The sequence below is a fragment of the Pleurodeles waltl genome, chromosome 7 (genome assembly GCF_031143425.1).
Source record: "Pleurodeles waltl isolate 20211129_DDA chromosome 7, aPleWal1.hap1.20221129, whole genome shotgun sequence".
Taxonomy (NCBI): domain Eukaryota; kingdom Metazoa; phylum Chordata; class Amphibia; order Caudata; family Salamandridae; genus Pleurodeles; species Pleurodeles waltl.
In genome coordinates, this window is record NC_090446.1 from 1,515,279,320 (window position 1) to 1,515,302,555 (window position 23,236).

Here is a 23,236-nt window from a genome sequence, read left to right on the forward strand (position 1 = left end):
TTATCCAGTCCAGGTTTACTCCTTGCATTCTCTTGCATCTAGCCCTGTTTATCATCAGATCGGGACTAGAAAAGCCTGAAACAGATCCTAATGCATCAATCAGGGAATCTGAGATCCATGCTTCTCACACGCGAACACTACAGGCTAGGAGGCAGAAGTACACATTTCCCTCCATCATAAATGTACAGCACAGGAGTAGCAATTCAGACTGCACAAACAAGTGCAATATGTGCTTAAAGAGTAAAAACCTTTTTCACATCTGCCACATACAAGGGTGAACACCTCCCTGAATTTACCCACTACATACTCTGCGCACACAGATAATACTCTGCACACATGCAATCCTCAGCCTCCTGGCTGAGCATGTTCTTTGTACTTTTAATTATGTAACCACCGCAAGACAGTGTACCAACCAGATGGCTGCATCGATCTCAAGAATCTGAAAAGGTTAGATGTAGATAAGCTTTTTGGACTTTTGGGGGGAAAATTGTGCGGTTACTAACCAGGCAAACAGGTGGTCCAGCGTCTCCCTAAATTTGCAGTTCATTTCCCTAACTTCAGTGGCCTTCCCAGAAAACACATTTCTTTTCAGGCTTATTTTCAACATTCTGAGTGCATGCTTCACTCTGGCAACCGCATTTGAACCCTGGAAGAGGGTTTGGATCGTTTAGCCTTGATAATGAATTTGGTGAGAAGAGGTTTAGCCCTTGGTCCATTGCTGTTAATGCCCAAGGTTCTCTTTCAGCAGTTCTTCACTGCCTTCCCCCCGCCCCAATTCCATGCACAGGCTCCCAATGTCCACCCAAGACCCCTCCGCTGTCCGCTTTGTAAGTACCTTGGTCACCATTTCTGGGCTTCCTGGAAAGCTCTTTCCACCGTTGTTCTGCGTCTCCATCAGCTCCGTCAGGCGGTCCTTTTCCTGAGGATGAGAGGTCAATGGTTAGCCTGGGTCATTGCGCATGGTCACATAGAAGGGTGTTGTACTGGTATTACTGGTATTCTCAAGTAGGAGGTGTGTAAAGAGAGCCCAGATGTTTCTTAACCTAGCTGCCTCACTTTCCCTTCTATGAACCTTACCTCTCTCCATCCCGCCTCTTCTCATTAGTCGCTGCTTCCTCTCCCTTTCCCTAGTCTTTCTTCTATGTGTTACACTCCCTCTCCTACCTCCCTTATTTTCACTTTCACTAACTCTTTTCCTTTATTCCACCCTTCTCTTCCTAACCCTGGTTACTTCGGTCCTTTCTTCTGCCATACTGAACATCGCTCCCAATCACCCTCCTTCCTTGCGCTGCCCTCGGTATTACTTCACACCACTCCCTCAGCTATCTCTCTTCAGTACACAGTGGAGAAAAACAACCACAGTGAGGGGGTCACAACAATGAAACTTATGGGCTTTGCCAATGCTTTTTTGTGTATGCGCTGCAGCCATTTTTGAATGGGTATGTAAAAATATTTCAAAACTATGCAAAGATGGCCACCACGGGTGCACGGTAACCCATGGCGGCCATCTTTGAATCGATTTGTAATGCTTGCGGAGAGCCACGTGCGGCTGCAGCAGCCTTCTTTGAATGGGTTTTTTCAAACGATACAAACCTGTTTCCTTACACCCGCCACGCATGAGTGCGCATGCATGGGCAGACATTTTAAAAATGGTAAAAACACGAAAGTGTGGGAGGCACAAAACAAAAAATTATAAAGAAGTGGGACAGGGCCGGGGAAGAGTGCAACAAGGAGAAAGGGTCATGGGCAAATAACAGGTGGATCACATAAAAAAGCAGGACGGTGGGGAAAGCAATGGATGAGCTGGGTTGGGAGAAAAAAAAAGATGAAAGCAGCGGAGCAAGAAAGGAGAGGAAAAGAAAAAAAAATCAGTTGCCTGCATGCAGGCACCATTTTCAGTGGAAGATACAAGTCAAATAATTAGTGCACTAAGATCAAAATGCTCCTGGGTGTGACAAACACGAGAATAGGGAGTTTGTAGAAAGGGATTGAGTGTACCTACCCTACTATAAAAATGATTAAAAGTCGTTGACTTTGTGATTTTTGGTTTATTAAATGGTTGAATCACCTTCGCTTTCATCATATACTTTTACATCAAGTAATTGTAAATATGGGGTCTTGGTACGCTGTGAGCAGCGACACGTGTTTCGCTCCCTAAACGGCCTGAGAGGCTGGGGTGTTTTCAGGAAAGGAGTGTTGGTTCTTAATGTACATAGTAACAAGGATAGGAAATAAAGTTATCAAATGAGCAAGGGGCTGTCGCAGCCTGCTTTATGAATATTGGAACCAATAGGTCGGGCTGGTTAGTCGAGTCTTTCTGTAAGGACGAAGAAGCAGTTTGTCCACCTGGAAAGTTCCCCCACAGTCCATTTAATCCGTGCGCAAGCCCCACATAATTGGAGCATGCCCTCGGGTCATGCTGATTAGGAGGACACTCAAAGAGCCCATCACCCCGACTCTACCATATAGAAAAGAGGGTCACCTATTTTTCCAGTTGTAAATCTTAGGTGGACCCGCACTTATAGGGCCCCAGTGTGTGGTAGTCATGTGACAATAAATGGCTGGGAGACCCCTTCCAGGGATGCTCCAGAGCAATGTGTTGGTTCTCCAACCAAGAGCTAGTTTTTCATATGACCTTTTTCCTCCTAGTCTGACCCAGGGCCATCACCCTGTGTGACCATATAAGGTGTTGTTGCAGAGAGGTCTGGCTTAGGCCTGAACTACTCATCCTGGTAGTTGAAACTAGTGTTCTACATGTTTGTCAGCAAGTAACTCATGAAAATGCCCCCTCCTGTGAGTGATTAGTTTCTTATTTCTAATTAAGCTCTTTACTAAGTAGTAGCTGGCCCTCTGAAATGGGTGCTTAGACAAGATGCTCTAAAGGCAAGTCGAATCTGCTGTCTGTCCATTTCCTATAGCTGGGATGAACGGGGCGTTCTGCCGCGACACTCACCCGATGTGCTGGCCTGAGCAGTGTACTTACTGATGAGAAATGCTCCAACCGAAGATTGACATTAGCGTCAGCCCAAGATACACCACTCAGTCCTCCTGAGACCAGAACCAGGATCAGGGACTCTGTCGTAGGCCAGCCCGACAAACGTACTAACAGAAGGTGACCAGCCAGTCAGCCAGAGAAAACACACCCAAGAATAGGACTGTGGCCAATGGAATTGCCACAATCAAACACTTTGACTGAGGCTCTCTAACCAAATCCCACATCCCCTTTCCAGCTCTAGTCTGGAGACCGGAGACCATGACTTAGTAAAGCGCTGTCAATGAGAGATGCACAAACATAGTGAGCTTTACAGCGATGGCTCCCAATTTCTGTGGACCCTCACGCTATAATACTGGAACCCAGGGACCCCACTGAATGATAATTCGAATCCAGGGGTGTGGTTTTAAATCTGAGTGAACAGTCAGACTCCAGTTGCCATGGTTTCTGGATAGTCTGGCCTGCTGACCCAGGTACCCAAACACATTTTTTTACTTCCAGGAGCTCTGTACATTAGCAAAGGTAAGAACTCTGGCTGTTCCCAATGACACAGTGGGGAGCAAATTCCATGAATGAGGCAATGAAGAGCCGTATAAAGCAGGAGGCGACACTCTGACTTGTGCGGTCAGCCCCAGTCCTTCAGCTGCTTTGAGTGCAGTAGTAATCCTGTTCTTTCCTCATCACCCCATGAGAGGCACCATAGCAACCAGAGGTCTGCATTGTCAGTGAAAGGTCAAGAAGCCGTTTTGCATTGACCACCACCTATTGATGTGTCTGTCAGAGGCCCTCTTCATGCCCCGCGACCGCCGCACAGTACTGCTGAGCCAGCACATGCCGTGGCACTCTGAACTTCCCATTCTTGACAACCATCCGCATACCCACCTGCCTGACAAGAAAGAACTTGCTGTTCAAGCAGCCCCTTGATGACCGCTGCTGAGGAACCATCTTGTGTTAATCACGTCATCCTGTAAGCGCTGGCTGAAAATATCACACGCCAGAGCTCCAGCACTGGACTGAACTAACAGAAGGCCTCCCCTTGACCATCAACCACAGCCCCACTAGCATTGCCCACTAAATTGCTTTAGAGACACATAAACTTGAACTAACATTTGCAGACCTACTGATCTTGATAATACTGAACCAGAGACGCAGCGCTTAGACCACACTGATCTTTAAAGCATGCTCTTGTGAATGCTTGTGTGCAGAGGGAAGACACTAATCTCAGTGAAAGGGACAGGCCCCTGATTTAAGCTGAATTGTTTCTAACACTGCAGTGCAGTTTCTGGCTTAGTGACCCTGGACCATCAAAGTGATCCAACTTACTGGGCAATGTACGTTGTGTGCCATTAAGGTGTGTCTCTCTAATATTTTGTCTTGGCTATTCATCCTCACAACCTGGTGAAAGTCAACGCCCTAGATCTTTAGTGAGCATGGAGTAGTACTCGGTTCCTCTGGATTCAGAGTCAACAGGTAAAACTTGCCAGAAGAATTGCTCACATGCCTTATGGCTTCCATAAGGCACCAGCAGATTGGCCTGAAAAATAGCTCAAAATATCTGTATTCTGCACTGTTTGACCTTTGCCCTATCTCTGCTTCACGACTTGGTGTGACACCACTCACCAGGTGGAGGTCCTTGATGGCTTCCATTTTCTGCTCGCTGAGCCTCCGCCCCTCGGCCTCCATCTGCTCCTTAATCTGCCGCAGCTGCTCCTCGAGCTTCAGGATCTTACGCTGAAAGATGAAAGGAAGTAGGTTAGATCAGGAGGTGGTCAGGGTAGAGGAAGACTGGGGTACAGGGTGGAAAACATGGGGTACCTTCATGGCAAGACCTTCACCCAGAGAACATGTGGCATCTCTGCCAGGAGCACTGGAGTTACTTCTCTCCCAAGAGGACTGGTCGCTCCTCTCTGCCAGGACCACTGCTCTCTGCCCACCGTGGTAATGGTGATGGAGGAGATCTGATGGGAGGTGGGGTTGGGCCAACTGGTTGTGTTCTTTCTCTCGCCTGTGGGATTGGTGAAGCCTCCTGCTCCAGGGCCTAGTGGTGTCTGTCTCTAGGAGACTAGAGAAGACCTCCCCGGGGAAGATGGTCTCTCCCCCCACAGTACCTGGTGGCAGATTTTCAATGCAAATAGTAATGCTTCACCCCCAAATCCTCAGGGCAGGTTTGAATTGAAAGGTCACAGCTTTAGTGTCCGTGAATGGAACGTGTTGGCTCACACCCAACAGAGACTGAAGACTTTGTTGCAGTGATTCTTCATGGGCTACCCAAGAATGTAATTTAGGGATCGCCAGAAGTCACAGTTGCGATCCCTGGTTGCCTCTTGCGACACCCCCCAGCGACATTTCCCCCGATCTCCCCCTCCACACTGCCTTCGCTCCCCCTTGCTTCAGAGGTGGCAAAATCAGTGTCAGGAAAACGGGCAACTAATTCTTATGGACGTTGGTTGGAGCTCAGTTTCCACGTTTTCTGGCAATTTTTATTACAATAATAGTGAATATTATTATATTACTCGCTAAAAATGGAGTACAATTAGGTTAAATATGACATTTCCCTGGCAGCTAAGGTAAGAAAAAAACGCTTTTAAATGTATGTTGTATGCATGCTTGTGGGTGAGTGTGTTTATATGAGAGAGTATGTATGTGTGAATGTGTGTATGTGTAAACACGTGTGTCAGTGAAAGTAAAGGTCAAACGGCGTGTGATGTCATTTTCGCTGACCCTGGCATTTTGGTGAATTGACGCGCAGAGGACAGGTTACACAGCGCCTCATTAGTGTACTCTGCATTACATGTAAATACGCTACATTTTTAAGGTCGAGCGCGCAAGCGCTCTGGCCCCTGTTGCAATCTCTCTGTGGGCTTTTAACCACATTCAACAGTTTGGTTGGTTCGAGGGCTTGCCTTTTAAAATTCACTTGATATCATTTGTGAAAGACGTGCACACGTCGTGCCTTTTCTGGTGTTCAGCCCTCCTCAAGCGCACCGGTAAACCACTGAAAACATACAAGGCTTAAATTTTCCGTATAGGTTCTGGACTACATTTTATTTTTACTTCTTACGCAGCGCGATCTAGCTGGGCAGTAGTCGAGCGCTTTGCATGATATCGACCCTGTTACATGGATAATTGCACTTTAGCCGATATGTTTATGTTTCCTTTAGTGGGTCTCCTTCACGCTCAAGATGGGCGTTGGCTTGCTTATGGGAAACTGTTTTACTTCTCATTTTCAGTTTAAGTGGCAATAAAAGTCCGGTTGGGAGTTTACAACACTAAGAGCTCTAACTCAAGAAAATGCGAGAGCCATTGCATTGCAAATGCTTGTTATAGATTAGCAATTTACTGTCAAACAAAAAACTAATAAAAATAACTGCCCAAAATTGTTGTAAGTTCCACAGACTTCTGTGGTATTGTGTTCATGTCACAGACACAACAGCTTAAGAACGTTTAAACATTAACCCATGTATGCACACACATTAACCGGAAAACAGGACCATGGATACTTTTATTCCCAGCACAGCAGTTTAGCAGATAACAAACCAGAATTACTCATTTATTAACATTCCAGGGACTATGTTCATTGCTCCAAAGTTTACTTTTAACTTAACTTTAGCAGTAACATTAAATATTGTTTCTTCACTAACTGGCTTTTGGCGCCGTATGCATTTTAAGTTGCTTAGTAGGCAAGGAGACTAAAATGGAGGGAGTAGAAAATTCACTAGTGCCCTGAACTCAAGGAAGAATTTAAGTTATTACCCAGCATGTGCGCAAGATATGCACACATAGATGAGAAGCTTAGTATGGTCGCACATGCTTCTACAGTTGCTTGTACACCAGTGCACACTAAGCTCACAGGTCTGTCTGGGTTTCTGTCAGAGGCAGAAGGAATTCCCTGGCACTGATAGTGCCTACCGCCATAGTATGCTTGCCACGAAAACCATGGCGCTAGGCGGGGTCAGAATCTAGTCCACCCTGGCGGACGGAGTGGTACATTGGCAGTGTGGCTTGAGTCACACCGCCAATTGTCATAATTTGGGAAAAGTTACCGCCAGCCTGTTGGCAGTACCTTTCCCCAAATTACCGCCGACTGCCAGGGTCATAATGAGGGCCTATGTATTTTTCTGCATAGGGCATTAAATGAATTGCAATAGTGCTTTGTCCTGCCTGCTTTCGGAAGGTCACAGAGCAAACAGGAGCTACTGGGCACAATGGTGCTTGTTGAAGCATTCTATTTGTGATGTCCTGGAGCCCGAAGTACTGTAGGCTCTGAGTAACTGGGCCAAGAACTACCCCTTCAGCCCTTGGCTCTAAGAGGTAGCGCAGGTCAAGCAGCCCAAGGCATCTCGATGGGAGGTAGGTGTAAGGTTTACATGGACACAAAAGTCAAAATACCCTGAGCAACTCCAATAAATGAATGTACAGCCAGACACTTGCATTTTTGAAGAAAGTAGTATGTATGTACGTACACAAAAGGAAATACAGCCCACAACAAATAATATACAAGGCCGGCACATTTTCCAGGTACGATCCTAATTCCTGCTGCCCTCTCTAAGAACTGTGGTTATTCCCTATTTACATGAGGGAACATTCGAGCTAGGTCCAACTAGTGAGTATGAGTCCTAGAAGTTCCACAATGGCTTTTTAAAGTCAAGATTTCTCAGCGCCATAGTACAGCAGTCAGCAAGCTTCCCCCAGAGGCTCTGTGGCCCGTTGATCAGTTTTACCCACTCTCACTGGTGTTGATATAAGAAGTCCTGGGCACTCGTCAACGGCCTGGAGATGAACAGTAGTCTAGGTGCTTCAGGTGAGGCGACAGGAGTCCGCGGAGCTCATCCAGGCGAGTGGGAAGTCTCCCTGATTCTGACCGGAGCTCTCAGGTGGCTTCCGGATTCTAGAGCTTAAATCAGTGCTCTGCTCACTCAGGTCACAATCCTCTGCACTTCATTTCTGCATGCTGCTCAGGGGAGACAGCCATCTCTCTTTACAGGGGACCCCACCTGCCATACAGGAGTCACAGCAGCACGAAGGACGACGGTCAGATGAGTGCAGCAATCCTGACTGGACTAGAATCTTACACTTCACTTCAGGGATCCACTTGGCAAGATCCCCACTAGATCTCACTCTCCCCAGGCAGTCTCTGCCTGCTCACAGGGTCCTCTGGTCTCAGTGGCAGGCAGATGCTGGTGCTCCGGGGCAAGTGGTCTTCATTCTCCTGGGTGATGTCCCCTCAACTAGCAGACCTTGGTCTACATCCTAGTCACAGAAGGCAGAAGTTGCGCTGAGCTTCTCTATGGTGACGTACAGCCACAGATGACTGTGTGACATTTGGAAATTTTGGGATGCTCACGCTCCCCTTTTTTATAATTAGTTTCCTGACTGAGATGTGAATTAGTGCGTCAGTCTTTGAATATCGTTCTGCGAGTGTTGCCCACTTTTAAGTGCCCACCCTTCTGTCCTTTCTCCAGGAAGCAGTCGGCCACAGCAGTAGCGAGTCCAAGCTTAACAGCCCCGTAACACAGGCCATGGGAGTGACCAGAGGGTCACACCTGGGTGAATATCCAGGTGGACCAGCAAGCACCGAGTGCAAATTGCAGATTTTTCCAGAATCTGGGCAACTATCTGGCTCACACATTTACCACCTCCTTTAAGGATTGCTATGTTGGAGGCTGTGGTGTGGGTAGGCTCTTTGGGGTAGAACAGAGTCCAGGGGTGCGTAGGTGTCGTGCTATTGATAATGTTTGACCAATGACTTTGTGTTTCACCACTGCGCATATTAGTTGCTCAATGTTCACCAGTAGCACATTATATGTTTTGTTCAGCCTAGCCGCCTATTGGCTTTGACATGGCATTAGCCATTACTTTCTGTATCCAGTTTAGCCGCCTATTGGCTTTGACATTGCATTAGCCATTACATTCTGTATTCTGCCTATTGGCTTTGACATGATGTATTCAGTTTAGCTGACTATTGGCTTTGACATGCTATTAGATATTACATTTTGTATTCAGCTCAGCTGCCTATTGGCTTTGACATGATATTATACATTGCATTTTGTATTCAGCTCAGCTGCCTATTGGCTTTGACATGATATTAGACATTGCATTGTGTATTCAGCTCAGCTGCCTGTTGGCTTTGACATGACATTAGACATTACATTTGATATTTAGGTTAGCTGCCTATTGCCCTTAACGTGGAGTTAGACATTGCAGTTGAGAATCCAAGCTGTATTTTTCCAAGCTGTGTTTTGCCACAAGATGAACCAAGCTGTTTTCTTCTCACACTAGACTAGACCTGATAAGAGAGAGTACATGTGGTGTTTCCCATCCTGCTCAGGCTTGGGAAGAGGAGCAGTCTAGGAGATCTGGCCAGTCTCCAAAGGCTTGCGTAGTTTTCCCAGGTCTGAGAGGAGGGGGAACGCTGTTCTAAGGGTGGCTCACGGGCTTCAGAGAATTAGATTCGAATCTGCCTGACTTCGGAATGGAACTTGGCGCCAGTTGCCAGTCTCCTGTGTGGGTAGATAATCTCTTTCTCTCAGTTGACCAGGAGTCATCAACTTGCAGACCCCAGAAAGATGAAGCTGTAAACAGTTTCTCACACGGTGAAGTATTTGTTTTGCTTTGCATTCAATATCTTATAAATATAACCTGCTGTGTACATTGCAAACTTTTGTGCTTGAAATCTATTAATTCGTCTCTCACGAACTTGTGGTTTTAGAAGAATTAACAACAATAAAAGTCTTCTATGAACTCAGAAGTGCATTCTTGATATGTTCTGTAAGCTCTGAAAAAGAGATCAGAAGGAAAGCAGAACAGTAGGGGGGTAGAGGTGTGATGTGTTCCCCCTGCACAGTTGGAGCAGATGTAAGTGGGTGTGGGCCACCTGTAAATACTGCTTCACCCGACTCATTGACTCATAACTCCTTCTTCGTTGCTATTACTCGTACCAAGTGCCTTCGCTGTCACTTCCTTCTACCAACAATAGGCCTTCTAATGCAGTCATCCTATTGCTCCACTTGGCCTCCAGCACAGTCCTTACTGCGCGGATCTTGGACCTCGACCATCAGCACAGGGCATGGGCCCAGGAAGTGACTGCTAAGTCTCTAGGGGCCCCCAGCAGGCACCAAGAGGGCTTGTTCAAGCATGTGCCAGGTAGGGCCCTATGCCATGCGATGAGCTAACTTCAGGTACAGCGAGGGACGTGGGGGTTCACGGAATCCGTGAAATTAATGAAATCTATCAATAATCGAGGCATCAGAAGCAACTCTTAGGACATGAATCTCCTCAACTAAGTACAGTCAGAGAGAGGCTCCTTGTGGATAATCGTAGGAAGGACTGGTATAAATCCTAGTTTTACTAAACTCAATAAGTGCTGCAGATTAAAAAAAAAAAATAATACAACTCTTGTGAAGAAAAAAAAAAAGGGGCAGTGTGGTCTGGTGTACCTGTAAATGTGTGCTTGGACAAGGGCCAATGCAAACATCTGCCCTATATCTCTTCCTATCTATCTCCTTCCAAGGCTCTTATCCACACTCTGACGTCAGACAGCTGCTGGCCGAGTGACGTCACAAACCCCGGCCGGTGGCCCTGCACCTCCACCGCAGGTCCAGCACCTGGACACTGGGATCCATAGACGGGTGGAAGTATTAGAGTTAAGGGTCACGGCTGAGAGAAGATGTGCCTTGAAGCGTTGTTACTTTTCACTAAGGAGCTGTGTCGTAACTTTAGCACAGCAAGAAAGGGGGAGGCTTGTGTGGTTTCCGAGACACTTCATAACTGTGGAATATTTTAAATATTAAAATCACATTTAGTATACGGAGAGATTTTATTTCAATATTAAACGGTGCTTGTCGGAAGGATATTTTCCAGTCGTGATAAAGGATACAAGTATCTATAGAATGACAATGGCCATTAAATGCCAACTATGGAGTTGTCTAGGATGTCTGAAAATCATAAGAGCATCTCCTACAAACAGTTACTGAACAAGGTGAAACTTAATTGATAGACGTTTACTCCATTTCATTACAACAAGAAACTGACTGTTGTAACTTACTCAAACCATCGGTCCTATGCTGAATGGTACATTTATGTTTCTTTTAAAAACAGGAAAAGCTGGAGAAGGCATTTAATGTGAACTGCAGGCAAAGTTCACTGCCCTGTGACGTGTATGACATAGGCTGCCACCATGCCAGGGGGTGCTGAAGATACTTATCCCCTGTGCTACTCAACATGCGGTAGTTTACTCAGAGTGAACATATAGAGTGAACGTGGACAAAGGAGTTAGAGCCCTTTACCGGTGGAAAAATGTAAGTAATCGACAATAACATACGCAGAGTCATGAAAGAAATGAAAGAGCCACATGGCCCGGGGACAACAGATCGCTTAAGAGGACCAGGTGTGGACAGGTGCCCGGGGCAAAACTAATGCAAATCAGGGAAAAAGCAGAAAGTGGGCCCAAGAGACTGTGTGCTGTTGAACCCGGCAACGCCTCAGTGTGCCTGTGCTCCCCTCGTGTGCGTCTGTGCTCCCAGCGACACCTCCACGCGGCTGTGCTCCCAGCGACACCTCCACGCGGCTGTGCTCCCAGCGACACCTCCACGCGGCTGTGCTCCCAGCGACGCCGCTGAGCTCCCAGTAACGCGGCTGCGCACCAAGTGCATTTGGACTCCCCACTTCACTGACCTCAGTGACACCTCAGTGCGGTTGTGCTACAAGCAATGCCTCAGTCAGATTGTGCTCTTAGTGATACCTTACTGCAGCTGTGCTACCAGTGATGCCTCAGTGCGGCTGTGCTCCCAGTGACGCCTCAGTGCGGCTGAGCTCCCAGCGATGCCTCAGTGCGGCTGAGCTCCCAGTGGAGATGCCTCAGTGCAGCTGTGCTCCCAGCGACGCCTCAGTGCAGCTGTGTTTCCCAGTGATGCCTCAGTGCAGCTGTGTTTCCCAGTGACGCCTCAGTGCAGCTGTGTTTCCCAGCGACGCCTCAGTGCGGCTGTGCTCCCAGCGACGCCTCAGTGCGGCTGTGCTCCCAGCGACGCCTCAGTGCGGCTGTGCTCCCAGCGACGCCTCAGTGCGGCTGTGCTCCCAGCGACGCCTCAGTGCGGCTGTGCTCCCAGCGACGCCTCAGTGCGGCTGTGCTCCCAGCGACGCCTCAGTGCGGCTGTGCTCCCAGCGACGCCTCAGTGCGGCTGTGCTCCCAGCGACGCCTCAGTGCGGCTGTGCTCCCAGCGACGCCTCAGTGCGGCTGTGCTCCCAGCGACGCCTCAGTGCGGCTGTGTTTCCCAGTGATGCCACTGTGCGGCTGTGTTTCCCAGCGACGCCTCAGTGCGGCTGTGCTCCCAGCGACGCCTCAGTGCGGCTGTGCTCCCAGCGACGCCTCAGTGCGGCTGTGCTCCCAGCGACGCCTCAGTGCGGCTGTGCTCCCAGCGACGCCTCAGTGCGGCTGTGCTCCCAGCGACGCCTCAGTGCGGCTGTGCTCCCAGCGACGCCTCAGTGCGGCTGTGCTCCCAGCGACGCCTCAGTGCGGCTGTGCTCCCAGCGACGCATCAGTGCAGCTGTGCTCCCAGTGACGTCTCAATAAGAGCTGTACTCAAGGTAATGCCTTAGTGTGGCTGTGCTCCCAGTGCACTTGTTGCCCCAGTGACACCTCGGTACATCTGGGCTCTCACTGGGTTTAGGATCCCAGTAAATACTCAACCCACCCAGCACCCACCCAAGCACTGTTCCTAGTGTCTGCACTTGTGGTGATGGCCTTGAGTGGCAGAGCCTCAGCTTCCAGTGATGCACATACACTTCTGGAGATGCCCCATTTGGCCCTGTTGCTTGTTAAGTCGATGTGGCGGTAGACTACTCATGCGCTCAGGGCTGTACTCACGATGATGGTTTTCTTGGTCTCTGATCCTAGTGCTTCTACTCCCCTCCTCCAATGCACGTCTACTCCTATTAATGCCCCAGCATGACTAGTGATACCCTCTTTGCAGCCAGGCCCCCAGTGAGGCCCCCTTTGCGGCTGGACTCTCCGTGAGCCTACCAGTGGGGCTGGACTGCCTGCGAGGCCACCAGTGTGGTTGGACTGCCTGCGAGGCCACCAGTGTGGCTGGACTGCCCCAAGGCCACCAGTGTGGCTGGACTGCCCCAAGGCCACCAGTGTGGCTGGACTGCCCGCTGGACTGCCCGTGAGCCCACCAGTGTGGCTGGACTGCCCGCGAGGCCACGAACGCTTATACTCCTGATTCTGCCCTTACACTTCCTATGATGCCCATTGGGGATTTGCTCACAGTGGCAGCCCCATGTGGCTCTGCTACCAGTGATACACTTTCACTTCTAGTGATGCCCTAGTCTTCAGGTGCTTCCTGATACCTGTGTGATCCCAGCACTGCCAGTGGCTGCCTGTGCTTCCAGGGATGATCTTACCTTGCTCTTGTTCAGACAGTTCTGGTGCTCAGAGATCTCCTGGGTGATTTGTCGATATGTTGTCTCTCTCTCTTCCTCAAGACTGCTCTCCTTCTCCAGCTGCTGGAATTCCAGGTCTTCAAAAGCCTTTGCTGCCGCTTCGAGGACATCAGACATCTGTGGACAGGAGGGAGGGCAGTTAGCACAGCTGCAGAAACATACCTGTCATGCAATCCCACAGGGTGCTCTCCCATCAACAAAGGACCACCAAACACAGACCTTGATGACGCCTACAACAGCAAGATCTGAAGCAGACCCTTACGTTTTTAAGAAAAGCGCCACCACGTTCATGGTAAATGGAGCTCATGGAGGAAACGCTTACATGATCTAGTGCAAGACTTTTCAGGAGCCTTCAATCCTTTCCCTCCTATACAGACCTCCTATACTATCCCTTCTCTAGTTGTATTAAACTTGTCCCTAGTGTGGAGGCTTAACCATGCTTGGAGAGGATGGGACAAGAAGACCACAGCACACAGAATGTAATGTCCAACAGTATAGCAAGAATACGTATTCCTGGTGACGTATTGCAGGTAACAGGAAATATGAAGTTGAAGAGAGTCTCAAGTCTTTTTTGCAGATGATGTCTTTATTAGTAGTTGTTTAGAGATGATTGTGTCATCATGGAGAAACAGCCAACACGTGTTTCGTCACACAGGTGACTTCATCAAGGCTATTAGAAAGTAGTAAATCTGCACGTAGTATGGCTGCCCAAGCAGCTGCAGGTGCGTGTAGTAATAGAGTAAGTCTAGTAAAATCGGTACAGCGGGCCCTGATAAGCCCGTAGTCGTAACCTGGAGAGAGGAGCAGCGTCGGGCTTCTTCGATTTACTACTTTCTAATAGCCTTGATGAAGTCACCTGTGTGACGAAACACGTGTTGGCTGTTTCTCCATGATGACACAATCATCTCTAAACACCTACTAATAAAGACATCATCTGCAAAAAAGACTTGAGACTCTCTTCAACTTCATATTTCCTGTTACCTGCAATACGTCACCAGGAATACGTATTCTTGCTATACTGTTGGACATTACATTCTGTGTGCTGTGGCCTTCTTGTCCCATTTTGTCCTGGGGTACTCCTAGTACCCGGTTGGTGCCTATCGGGTAGTAAGGCACTGGGCCAGTTTGCACCAGACTTTGCTTTGTACCTTTGTACTTAATAAGATATTATATGTTTACTGCCTAGAAGTGCGGCGCCTTTCACCCTTACTACCCCTATGCTTGGAGAGGAGCCTGCCTGTTTTTATAAAACTGGACCAGAGGTGAAGACAGGATAGGCTGCACAAGTTCCTACACCTGGGCGGAATCACAGTGAGAGGGACATTTATTGTCTTTGCCGAAAGGTGGTAGGAATATAGTGAGTAAGAGACTGGGCAGTCTCTAAGACAGTTTCACCAAAGTCAGTGAATCACTGTAAGAAGGACAACAGCACCAGGTCTACCCCGGGTGATGAGTCTCCGAGCGGCTGTGGTTATTTGTGCTGCTTCACAATGGGTACTTAATCATCTGGGTGAGGTCTGTTGTCTTTGAAGGACTGTGCCAAGTATCAACCCAGAAGACAAGCGGATCCACGCTCGAGGAGGAAGTCACAACTCTTGTGAGCACATGAATACCAAGGAGTTAAAAGCTTTTATAGAGGAGAAGGGAGGGTACTTGTGTGAGGTGGGATCTTTTCCAGAATCGGGGCGCTTGCACTTGAGGTCGGTCTTCTCTGCCTTCACATTCAGAGTGGATGTTGGCAGGTTTCGACTGGCAACCCACAGACATTTCAGATGCACCACCAGGCCATATACAAGCAAGAGTTCTCAGGATGCCTCGCTTTCCAAAAACACTAAAGAGTATCAGAGGGGAAAACACCGCCAAGGATGGGGACAATTAATGGGGCCTAGCAAACCCTTTCCAACAATGCCCAACCAGTGCCCACACACATCTCTGAAGTGAAGCCTTGGCTTGTTGAGCTATCTTACTGTCCGAGTGGTGCCTCTGAGCTAAGAGACATACCCAAGGCCAGAACAGGGATTGATCGGAGTATATGGAGGTGGGACAGAACCACTCAATAGAGATCTTTAGGAGTATAAGGGTATTAGGAGTACAAGGGTATTGATTGATTGATTTTTGTAAAGACCGATGGAAGAAAAAAAATATAGAAGAAGATCAAAGGGAGCCCACCTCTGAAACTGGCTCAACCCTCAGAGATAGGCGACCACCTTAAAGTCTTTCAAAAACATTCAAGAATATTCTACTAAAAAAAAAAAAAACACATTACTTAGGATCAAGTTTCATCAGGGCCGCCCCCTACCCCAACCTATTATTCTGAAGGGACCACCGCCCTCCTGAAGAGGAATTCTACCAACTGTCTTTCTTCTCCAAGAATGCACGCAACAAATCTTTTAAATAAAGTGACTTTAGCAAAATATTCTAAATGAAAACCAGGCTCTCATGAGCAGTAAAGATAATGTTACTTATAGATTCAAATGCTCTTCATACTCCTGCCGTCCAGTGTTTTGCTTGAATGCTTTCATGTTGTTTTTCTTCAGAATAGTTTTTCGAGTCGCAAGGTGGGATCCTCAATTAGAGGGTAATGAGCATGGGCACCTACTCCATCTTAGTATTGTTTTTTGCACAGAGGGTGGGAATGTGTATGGAGGGTTAAGTGAGCGTAACACGGTGCACCATGCATACAGAGCAGTGTCAACTAGGTCATAAGAGATCTGCCATCAAACAGGCTTCGAGGGAGAAGGGTTGACATGTAAATCTACAGTATTTCTCACTATGAACAGATGCTTATAGGGTAACTAACATTTTCTATTCATAGCAGGTGTAGTACAGACAGACAGACAGTAACGCAATACCCTCCATCGCCATAGCTAGGATGTCCACACAGTAGTGTTTGGTAAAGGTGTGTGGTGTTGATCAGGTGGCTGCTTGCAGATGTCTATTAGGGGGATGCTACCTAAAAAAGTCCTGGTTACCCAAAGTCTGGGTGGCCCAGATAGGACTTAGCTGTGTGGCAGCAGAGTCGGATGCCCTTGACTGTCCGTTCTGCTACACCTGCTTTAGCGATGGGGTGAGCTTTGAGGCTTTTGGGAAGGATGCAAAGAGCCGGTGAGACCTTTGAAAGGCCTTGGCCTTGTTGATGTAATACATAAGAGCTGTTTTGACATCTAACCTGTAGAGCTCTTTTCACTACCGAGTCTGTCTGTAGAAAGAAGACTGGAAGGGTGATACGATCTTGGTGAAACTGAATGAAAGTTTCTTGTAAGGTGAGTGTTTGCAGTTCACTAACGTGCCTGAGGAAAGTAACAGCCACCCGGAATGCAAACTTCCAGGAAACGATCTGTACGGATCATAAACGTGAATTTTCAAAGGGTGGCCCATAAGCCTTGCAATACGAGATGCAAGAGGCATTCTAGGACGTATGACTCGAGAACCTTCATGAAAGCCTTCATCAGTGGGATCCTAAATCAGTACAAATATTCCCGGTTTTGAATGTAGCCGCAACAGCAGCTAGGTGTAGGCCTTTTAATGCGTAGGTGTGGCCTGACCTCTGCAGATGCAGAAGGCAGCAGATAATTTGTTGGGCATTGGGCTTCATAGGTGCCAGGTCTTTGGCCTGTGGTGTGTGGCCTTTGTGCTTTAAACATAATGTTCATGCATTCCTAGAGAGGTTTAGAAATTCTAACACCTCAGGTGCCAGCTCTCGAGGCTGAGCTGTTTGGGCTCTAGATGTCTGATGTGGCCTTATCTCTTTGGGAGAAGAGCCGGCCTGAGGAGAAGCGCCTTGTAGAGGTTGGCAGACATTTTCAGGAGTATGGAGTACCAGTGCTGTCTGGACCAGGTGGGCACCACCAGGATGAGTCTCACTGATGTTTGTATCATCTTCCTCATCATATACGGGGGAGAGGGAGAGAAGGAAAAATCACAGTCAAAGATAACCTGACCAATTCATCCATACTGCATTGCCCATGGACTGTGGATGTGTATACCTGGTTGCAAAGTGTGGGCATTCTACATGTTTAAGTGTCGTGAATAGGTTTGTTTCTATGGTGGTCTAAAGCTGGAAATACCTGTGTAAGGTCCGAGAGTGGAGTTCCCCACTCATGGACCTGTTCATGAGTATTGCTGAACAGGACTGAAAAGTCACTGTCCACCCCCCTGATTTGATTTTGTAAAGGGCATAGCTACATAACAGGGTTTCCTAGTGCTAAGCCATACAGACAGTGAAAGCCCACTCACAGATTGAAATAGCCACGTCTTCAAGTTCAAGCAGAAGGAGCAGTTTGTTAAGGTAGTTGGAGGGAATTCCAAAGCTTGGGACCCAAAACTGAAAATAAATTGGGTCAGCCAAAACCTAGGGACCGTACATAGTGTCAGGGACTGAGATCTTAAGGGGAAAGCTGGCAAAAAAGGCAGCATTAATTCCTGAATGTAGTGCAGGCCAACTCACATTCTAGCTTTAAAGACATAGCACAGTGCCTTAAATTTAAAGTGCTTTGAGTTTGTGAGCCAATGAAGTTCTGGCAGGAGATGGGCGGTCGAGGCAAGTTTCCGGGGGTGGAACAGATGGTGTGCCGCAGCATTCTGAACAGTCTGGAGGCAGCGAATAAAAGCTTGGTCCATGTCAAGGTAGAGAATGTTACCATAATCCAGTCTAGACAGGATTAAAGCCTGGATTACTGTCTTTTGGGCAGACAAAGGGACAATCCAGATAATACTCTTCAGTCATTTGAGTATAGCAAAGCAGGTGGACGTCACCTTCACCACCTGAGGACTCATCGAGAGATTTTCATCCAGTAGGAAGCCCAAGTTCTTAACTTTGGAAGACAGAGTAGGAAAGGACCCCCCAAAAAAGGGCCAGTGTTGTGGCCCCAAAGTTGGGAACTCTTACTCAAGATCATCTCCTCCCTCTTATTGCTCTTCAGCTTGAGCGAGTTGTTCCTCATCCAAGTGTCAATTAGTCTCAAGCCTTGGTTGAGATCGGAGGGACCCTGGTTTCACACCAATGTTAATGAAAAAACTATTTGTGTATCATCTTCATACAAAAAAAGGGTCAGGCCACAGCTCTCCACTACTTCTGCAAGAGGATGGACATATATGTTAAACAGCAGCAGGCTAAGCACTGAACCCTGTGTGACACGAGAAGTTAAGGACTGCCTACCAGACACTGCACTGGCCAAGAACACCTGAAGAGATGTTCCCCTGAAGATGTTCCTTTAAGAGATGTATTTTGTGGTGAATGTCCTGTGCTAGTAATGGGGAGAGGGCGTGCCAGCCATTTTTTTTTTAGGTCATATATTGTGGTCATGTTGTCCTTCTTTATGATGACTACCTTACCTTGTATTCCCAGGAAAAAGGTTTTAGGGGCCAACTGTTTGGCTAGCAACTCCAGGTAATTCATGTGGTGACCCCTTGGATTGTTATGACACTGAGAAGTGTGCTCCAGTCTTTGAAAGAGCTGCCCATAATGATGGACACTTGCAGAATGGAGTTCGTGAAAGACCTACCATGCCACAATTTGTTGCTGTTCCACCAATACAGAGAACAGCAAGTGCTGGCCTTTATCAACACAAGATCTTCCCAGTGGCCAATGCCCTGCGAGGCCCTCCCGCAGGGGGCGCATGTGGAGCCAGGCTTGCAGTACAACGGAAATGCAAGAGACCATCCATCATCTCTAGAAGGCACATCATGGTTTCAATGACAAAAGATTGGACTTAAAAAGAGGCAAGTACTAGAACGACAACACACTGTTGGTTAGGTTGGGCTTTCCACACAATGGTGTTCAACACACATCTTAGGAAAGGATGGATCTGTTGATGTTGGAGGTGGGACTTCAAAGCCTTTATGCTACATTCCAAGCTGTAGAGCATGGAAATGTCGGCTTGAGTGTGGGCTAGGCATTTCTGCCTGCCGCAGCTCTTGATAAGCCAAGTGACGCAAGTGCCCCTCCTTACAGATGTGCAGCCACCACTGTTAGGTAATTTGTGAACCCCCTTGGAGCCATGGTGACCATCGATAGGAAATCCTTTGAATTAGTAGTGATATTCACTTACCACAAAGTAAAAGCACCGTCAATGGGCGGGTGGATGGGTAGGTGAAAGTAGGCATCCTTCAGGTCAAGCGCCATCATGTAATCACCCTGTCGGAGTAGAATGATGATGACCTGCAGGGTTATAATGTAGATATATTCTGACAGGATGTACTTGTTTTGAGGCCTGGGTCCAAGACAGATCTGAGGAGGCTGCCCTTTTTCGGGCTGAGAAAATACAGAGAGTAAACACCTTCTCCCTGCGAGGTGGAGGCACTCTCTTTGCACCTTTCTGGAGAGGCACTTGTCCTTCCTTGAGAAGTTGGAGATGGTCCCCGCTCAGCATTTGTCTGCAGGGCGGGATCTTGGGAGGGACGGTGATGGGTTCTAGGCCGTAGCCATGGTGAACCACTGCTAAAACCACTAGTCTGCCCAGTGACACAGGAAATTTTGTATTCTCCCTGAAACAGGTGATGTGTGATTTGGGATGGTGTGGGGGGACTTGGGTCAAGTCACTGCTTAGAGATGGAAGCTTCTTTACCAGATCCACCTCTCTCCTTGTATGTACCCCTGGTGTAACCCCTGCTAGTCTGCTGGTAGAAGGTTTTCTGCTCACTGGTAAGGCTGCAGCTGGTTTAGTGAGTGGAGTCTGCAAGGCATCTACAGACATTGTAATCTCTGTACCACTTTTTATTTTATTTTCACAAGCATCTTGTGAACCTGGGGGCCAAACAGATGATCCCCATCAAATGGGAGGTTGAGGTAATGCTGCTGGACCTCAGGCTTGAACCCAGAGAAGAGAAGACAGTTCTGGTGTGTAAGAAAAACACTAACATTGATGCCTCTAGAGAATGCGTCCATGGCATCAAGTGCACAGTGAATACTGCTGTTCGCGATGCGGTCTTGCCCTCTCCCAAGTACTCCTCCCCCCCGTAGCATGAGTAAAAACACAGAGGGTTGAGACATAAAATGTACTTATAGAAGGCCTCTTTCTGCTGAGCGTGCACTGTTGACTATATGCTATGCTGCAACACTCTTGATCACCACATAGTAGGACGTGAAAGCATTGGGTGGGGATACTCTAACCAATTAGTGGTTCAAGTCAGGATTGCCAGCGGAGGGGAGGATTGAGTGGATCTGAGGGGGTAGGGAAGGAGCTAAACATTCCCCTCCCCCCGGGGTCTTCACTGGGTCCTCGGTCTAAGGGCTGGTCATATTCATCGAGGCGGTCATATAGGCCTGCTGGATATAAAAAAGATGCTTGGGGACCTCTCAGGTGAATCGGCTGGAGGTAGAGAAGGGTGTGTGCGTGGTGGTAGGTGAGGTGGAGTTGGTGGTAGAGGTGGAGGAACTGGAGAAGGAACAGAAGGAAGAGCTTCTGCGTTATGTCTATTTTTATTCAGTGCTTGTGCTTCTCTTGCAAGAGTCCGTGTTTCCTTTGGCCAGAGTGGTTTTGCCGAGATCTTCCTGATGTTGGGGTGAATGAGGAGATGCTTCTGCTCGGCAATAAGCTCCACTTGGAGTCTTGGGAGAATAGGCACATCCCCAGATCCGGCTGTTTGAGTTTTCAGCGTCAACGGGATCTTTAGCACCAGCTTCGGTGGAGCCTCTGACACCAATTTTGGGCTGAGCGGGGATGTTCAAAGCCATTGAAGTGGGTATAGTTTGACATTCAGTGAGGGGGAGTGGATGAGGCTGTCACTGCCCTGGAGTGGAGCTTTGGTCGGCATGCTTGGGCGTAGCTTTGGTCAACTCCAATGCCCTCTCTCTCTATACCAACTCCAGCCTGATGGCAGCAGAGGCTCTAGAGTGGGCAGTCTTGGGTGTCAATGCTTCAGACTCAATGCCCAATTTCTTCATGAGTGTTGATCTACCACAGCATGGAAATTTTGATGTGGCTATGGCTTGGAGTGAAATGGCATACTTACAGCCATTTGTTTTCAACACTGTTACAACATCTCACTGCTCCTCATAATCCAATGTGCTCCAGGAAACCATCTCCGGACTGGGTCTTGCTTGTGCCACCAGGATTCCCCATGGGCCAGCATTTTTGCTTGCTTTGGCTCCAAAGGGGTCCTCTTCTCCAAAGATATGCAGAGTTTGTTGGTGCACCTTGCAGTGTGCCAAGCGACCTCCCATTTGGTACATTAGTATCTTCTTTGAGCGGAAGATGGGGCAGAACTCATAGGAGGTGCTGTAATGGGAGAAAGAAAGCTTTGGAGCGTGCAGTACATGAGGTGGTGCAGTGAGGAGTGAAGGGACCTCCCACTCGTGTATAGAATGCGAGGAGCCATTAAGGGCTACAATTACACTGAGGGCGGCAAGACTCAAGCCCCCTGAGATGTTACTTACTATACCTACTGGACTTGTAGAGCCGTCACAAATTGGAGTCGTATGGATGATGTATTCAACACACCAGACATGTCTACATTCCACACTGAGGTGGTGTGTTAGTCAGATGACTACGCCCTGAGGAGACCCTACAAATAATTTGGGGTGGAAACATTGACAAACCTTCCCATTTGGTTGACAGTGACTAATAACGGAAAGGGACGGTTGAATTGCTTTAATAACCCTTGTCTTTGTGTACAACCATTTACACAACCATTATGAATTGTACAGTGTCTGTTGTATTCTATCTTGTAAATACGATCACTGTATTCACGTACATCACATTCTATTATATTGTACTGCATATGGATTGAACTAATATATTTGTGGCAGAAACTAATTTTTTCTTTGCAATTAAGTTGAAATGCAATTTTATTGTCAATTAGACTGTAGATTCCTCTAACTTATAGATGAAGTTTCCTCTATCAAATGAGTCTCACATGACTTTATGTATGGACAATATATACTGATTATCACTGTCCCTTGGGCAAACAGGGGTGTCCTTGTTAAGCATGTATAGATAGGAGGAAGACAGGCATAAGTTGCAGATTCTGTGATGGTCCAACCACAGCTTTTTAGACTTACACCTGGTGCAACATTGGAAGGGTGTCCGTTCCATTAACCCCTTTCTCTCTGCATTCTTTGGTGTCTGAGGCCGAGGCAGGATGGGCGGTCACCGAAGGGTGCAGGGTGGGAAACGTCACAAACAACGCGCCCTAAACAACGTGGACGTTTCCCAAGCAAGCGGAACAACGCTTGCCTAAACAACGACTGCCTTTATCTCTTCCTTAACTACACATGTGTTAACCACGCATGCATGGTTAAGGTAGAGAACGGCCTAGTGGATCAGGAAAGAACAGGTGGGGTAAGTGGGGCTGGGGCAGGGTTTGGGGGTAGTTTTTTTTTTTTTAGGGGCGGGTTAGGGAAGTTTATTTTTTAGGGTTTAGGGTGGGTGGGGGAGTCTGGGTAGTTTTTTTTTTTTAGGAGCAGGTAGTTTATTTTGTTAGGGGCTGGAAGGTTTAAGGAAGGGCGGGAGGAGAGGAGGAAGGATTGGGAGAGGATGCAGTCAGGTAAGGGGGGCTGGGTTTGGAGGTTAGTTTTAGGGGTGGGGTGGATCTAGGGTGGGTGAGGAGGTAATTTATTTTTTAGGGGCGGGGTGGGGGGTCTGGGTAGTTTATTTTTTGGTGGTCGGAGGAGGGCAGAGAGGAGAAAGGATTGGGAGAGGACGCAGTGAGGTTAAGTGGGTCTGGGGCAGGGTTTGGGGGTAGTTTTTAGTAGTGGGGTGGATTTAGTGCTTACTCTGGATAGCTTTTTTGTTAGGGGCGGGGTGGGGAGGTAGGGGTAGTTATTAATTTTTAGAGTTTAGGGTGGGTGAGGGGTATTTTACT

At 47.9% G+C, this 23,236-nt stretch overlaps 1 protein-coding gene across 6 annotated transcripts in view; it reads right to left on the reverse strand.

Moving 5' to 3' along the window:
* Window positions 1–23,236, reverse strand: part of PHLDB3 (pleckstrin homology like domain family B member 3) — a 166,158-nt gene that overhangs the window by 79,528 nt on the left and 63,394 nt on the right. For all 6 annotated transcript variants that reach the window (XM_069201320.1, XM_069201318.1, XM_069201316.1 and 3 more), the window contains exons 6-8: window positions 13,394–13,549; window positions 4,613–4,723; window positions 836–919 (exon numbers count right to left, since the gene is read on the reverse strand). In XM_069201320.1, the coding sequence (XP_069057421.1) occupies window positions 836–919; window positions 4,613–4,723; window positions 13,394–13,549 (351 nt within the window). The remainder of the gene's footprint in view (window positions 1–835; window positions 920–4,612; window positions 4,724–13,393; window positions 13,550–23,236) is intronic.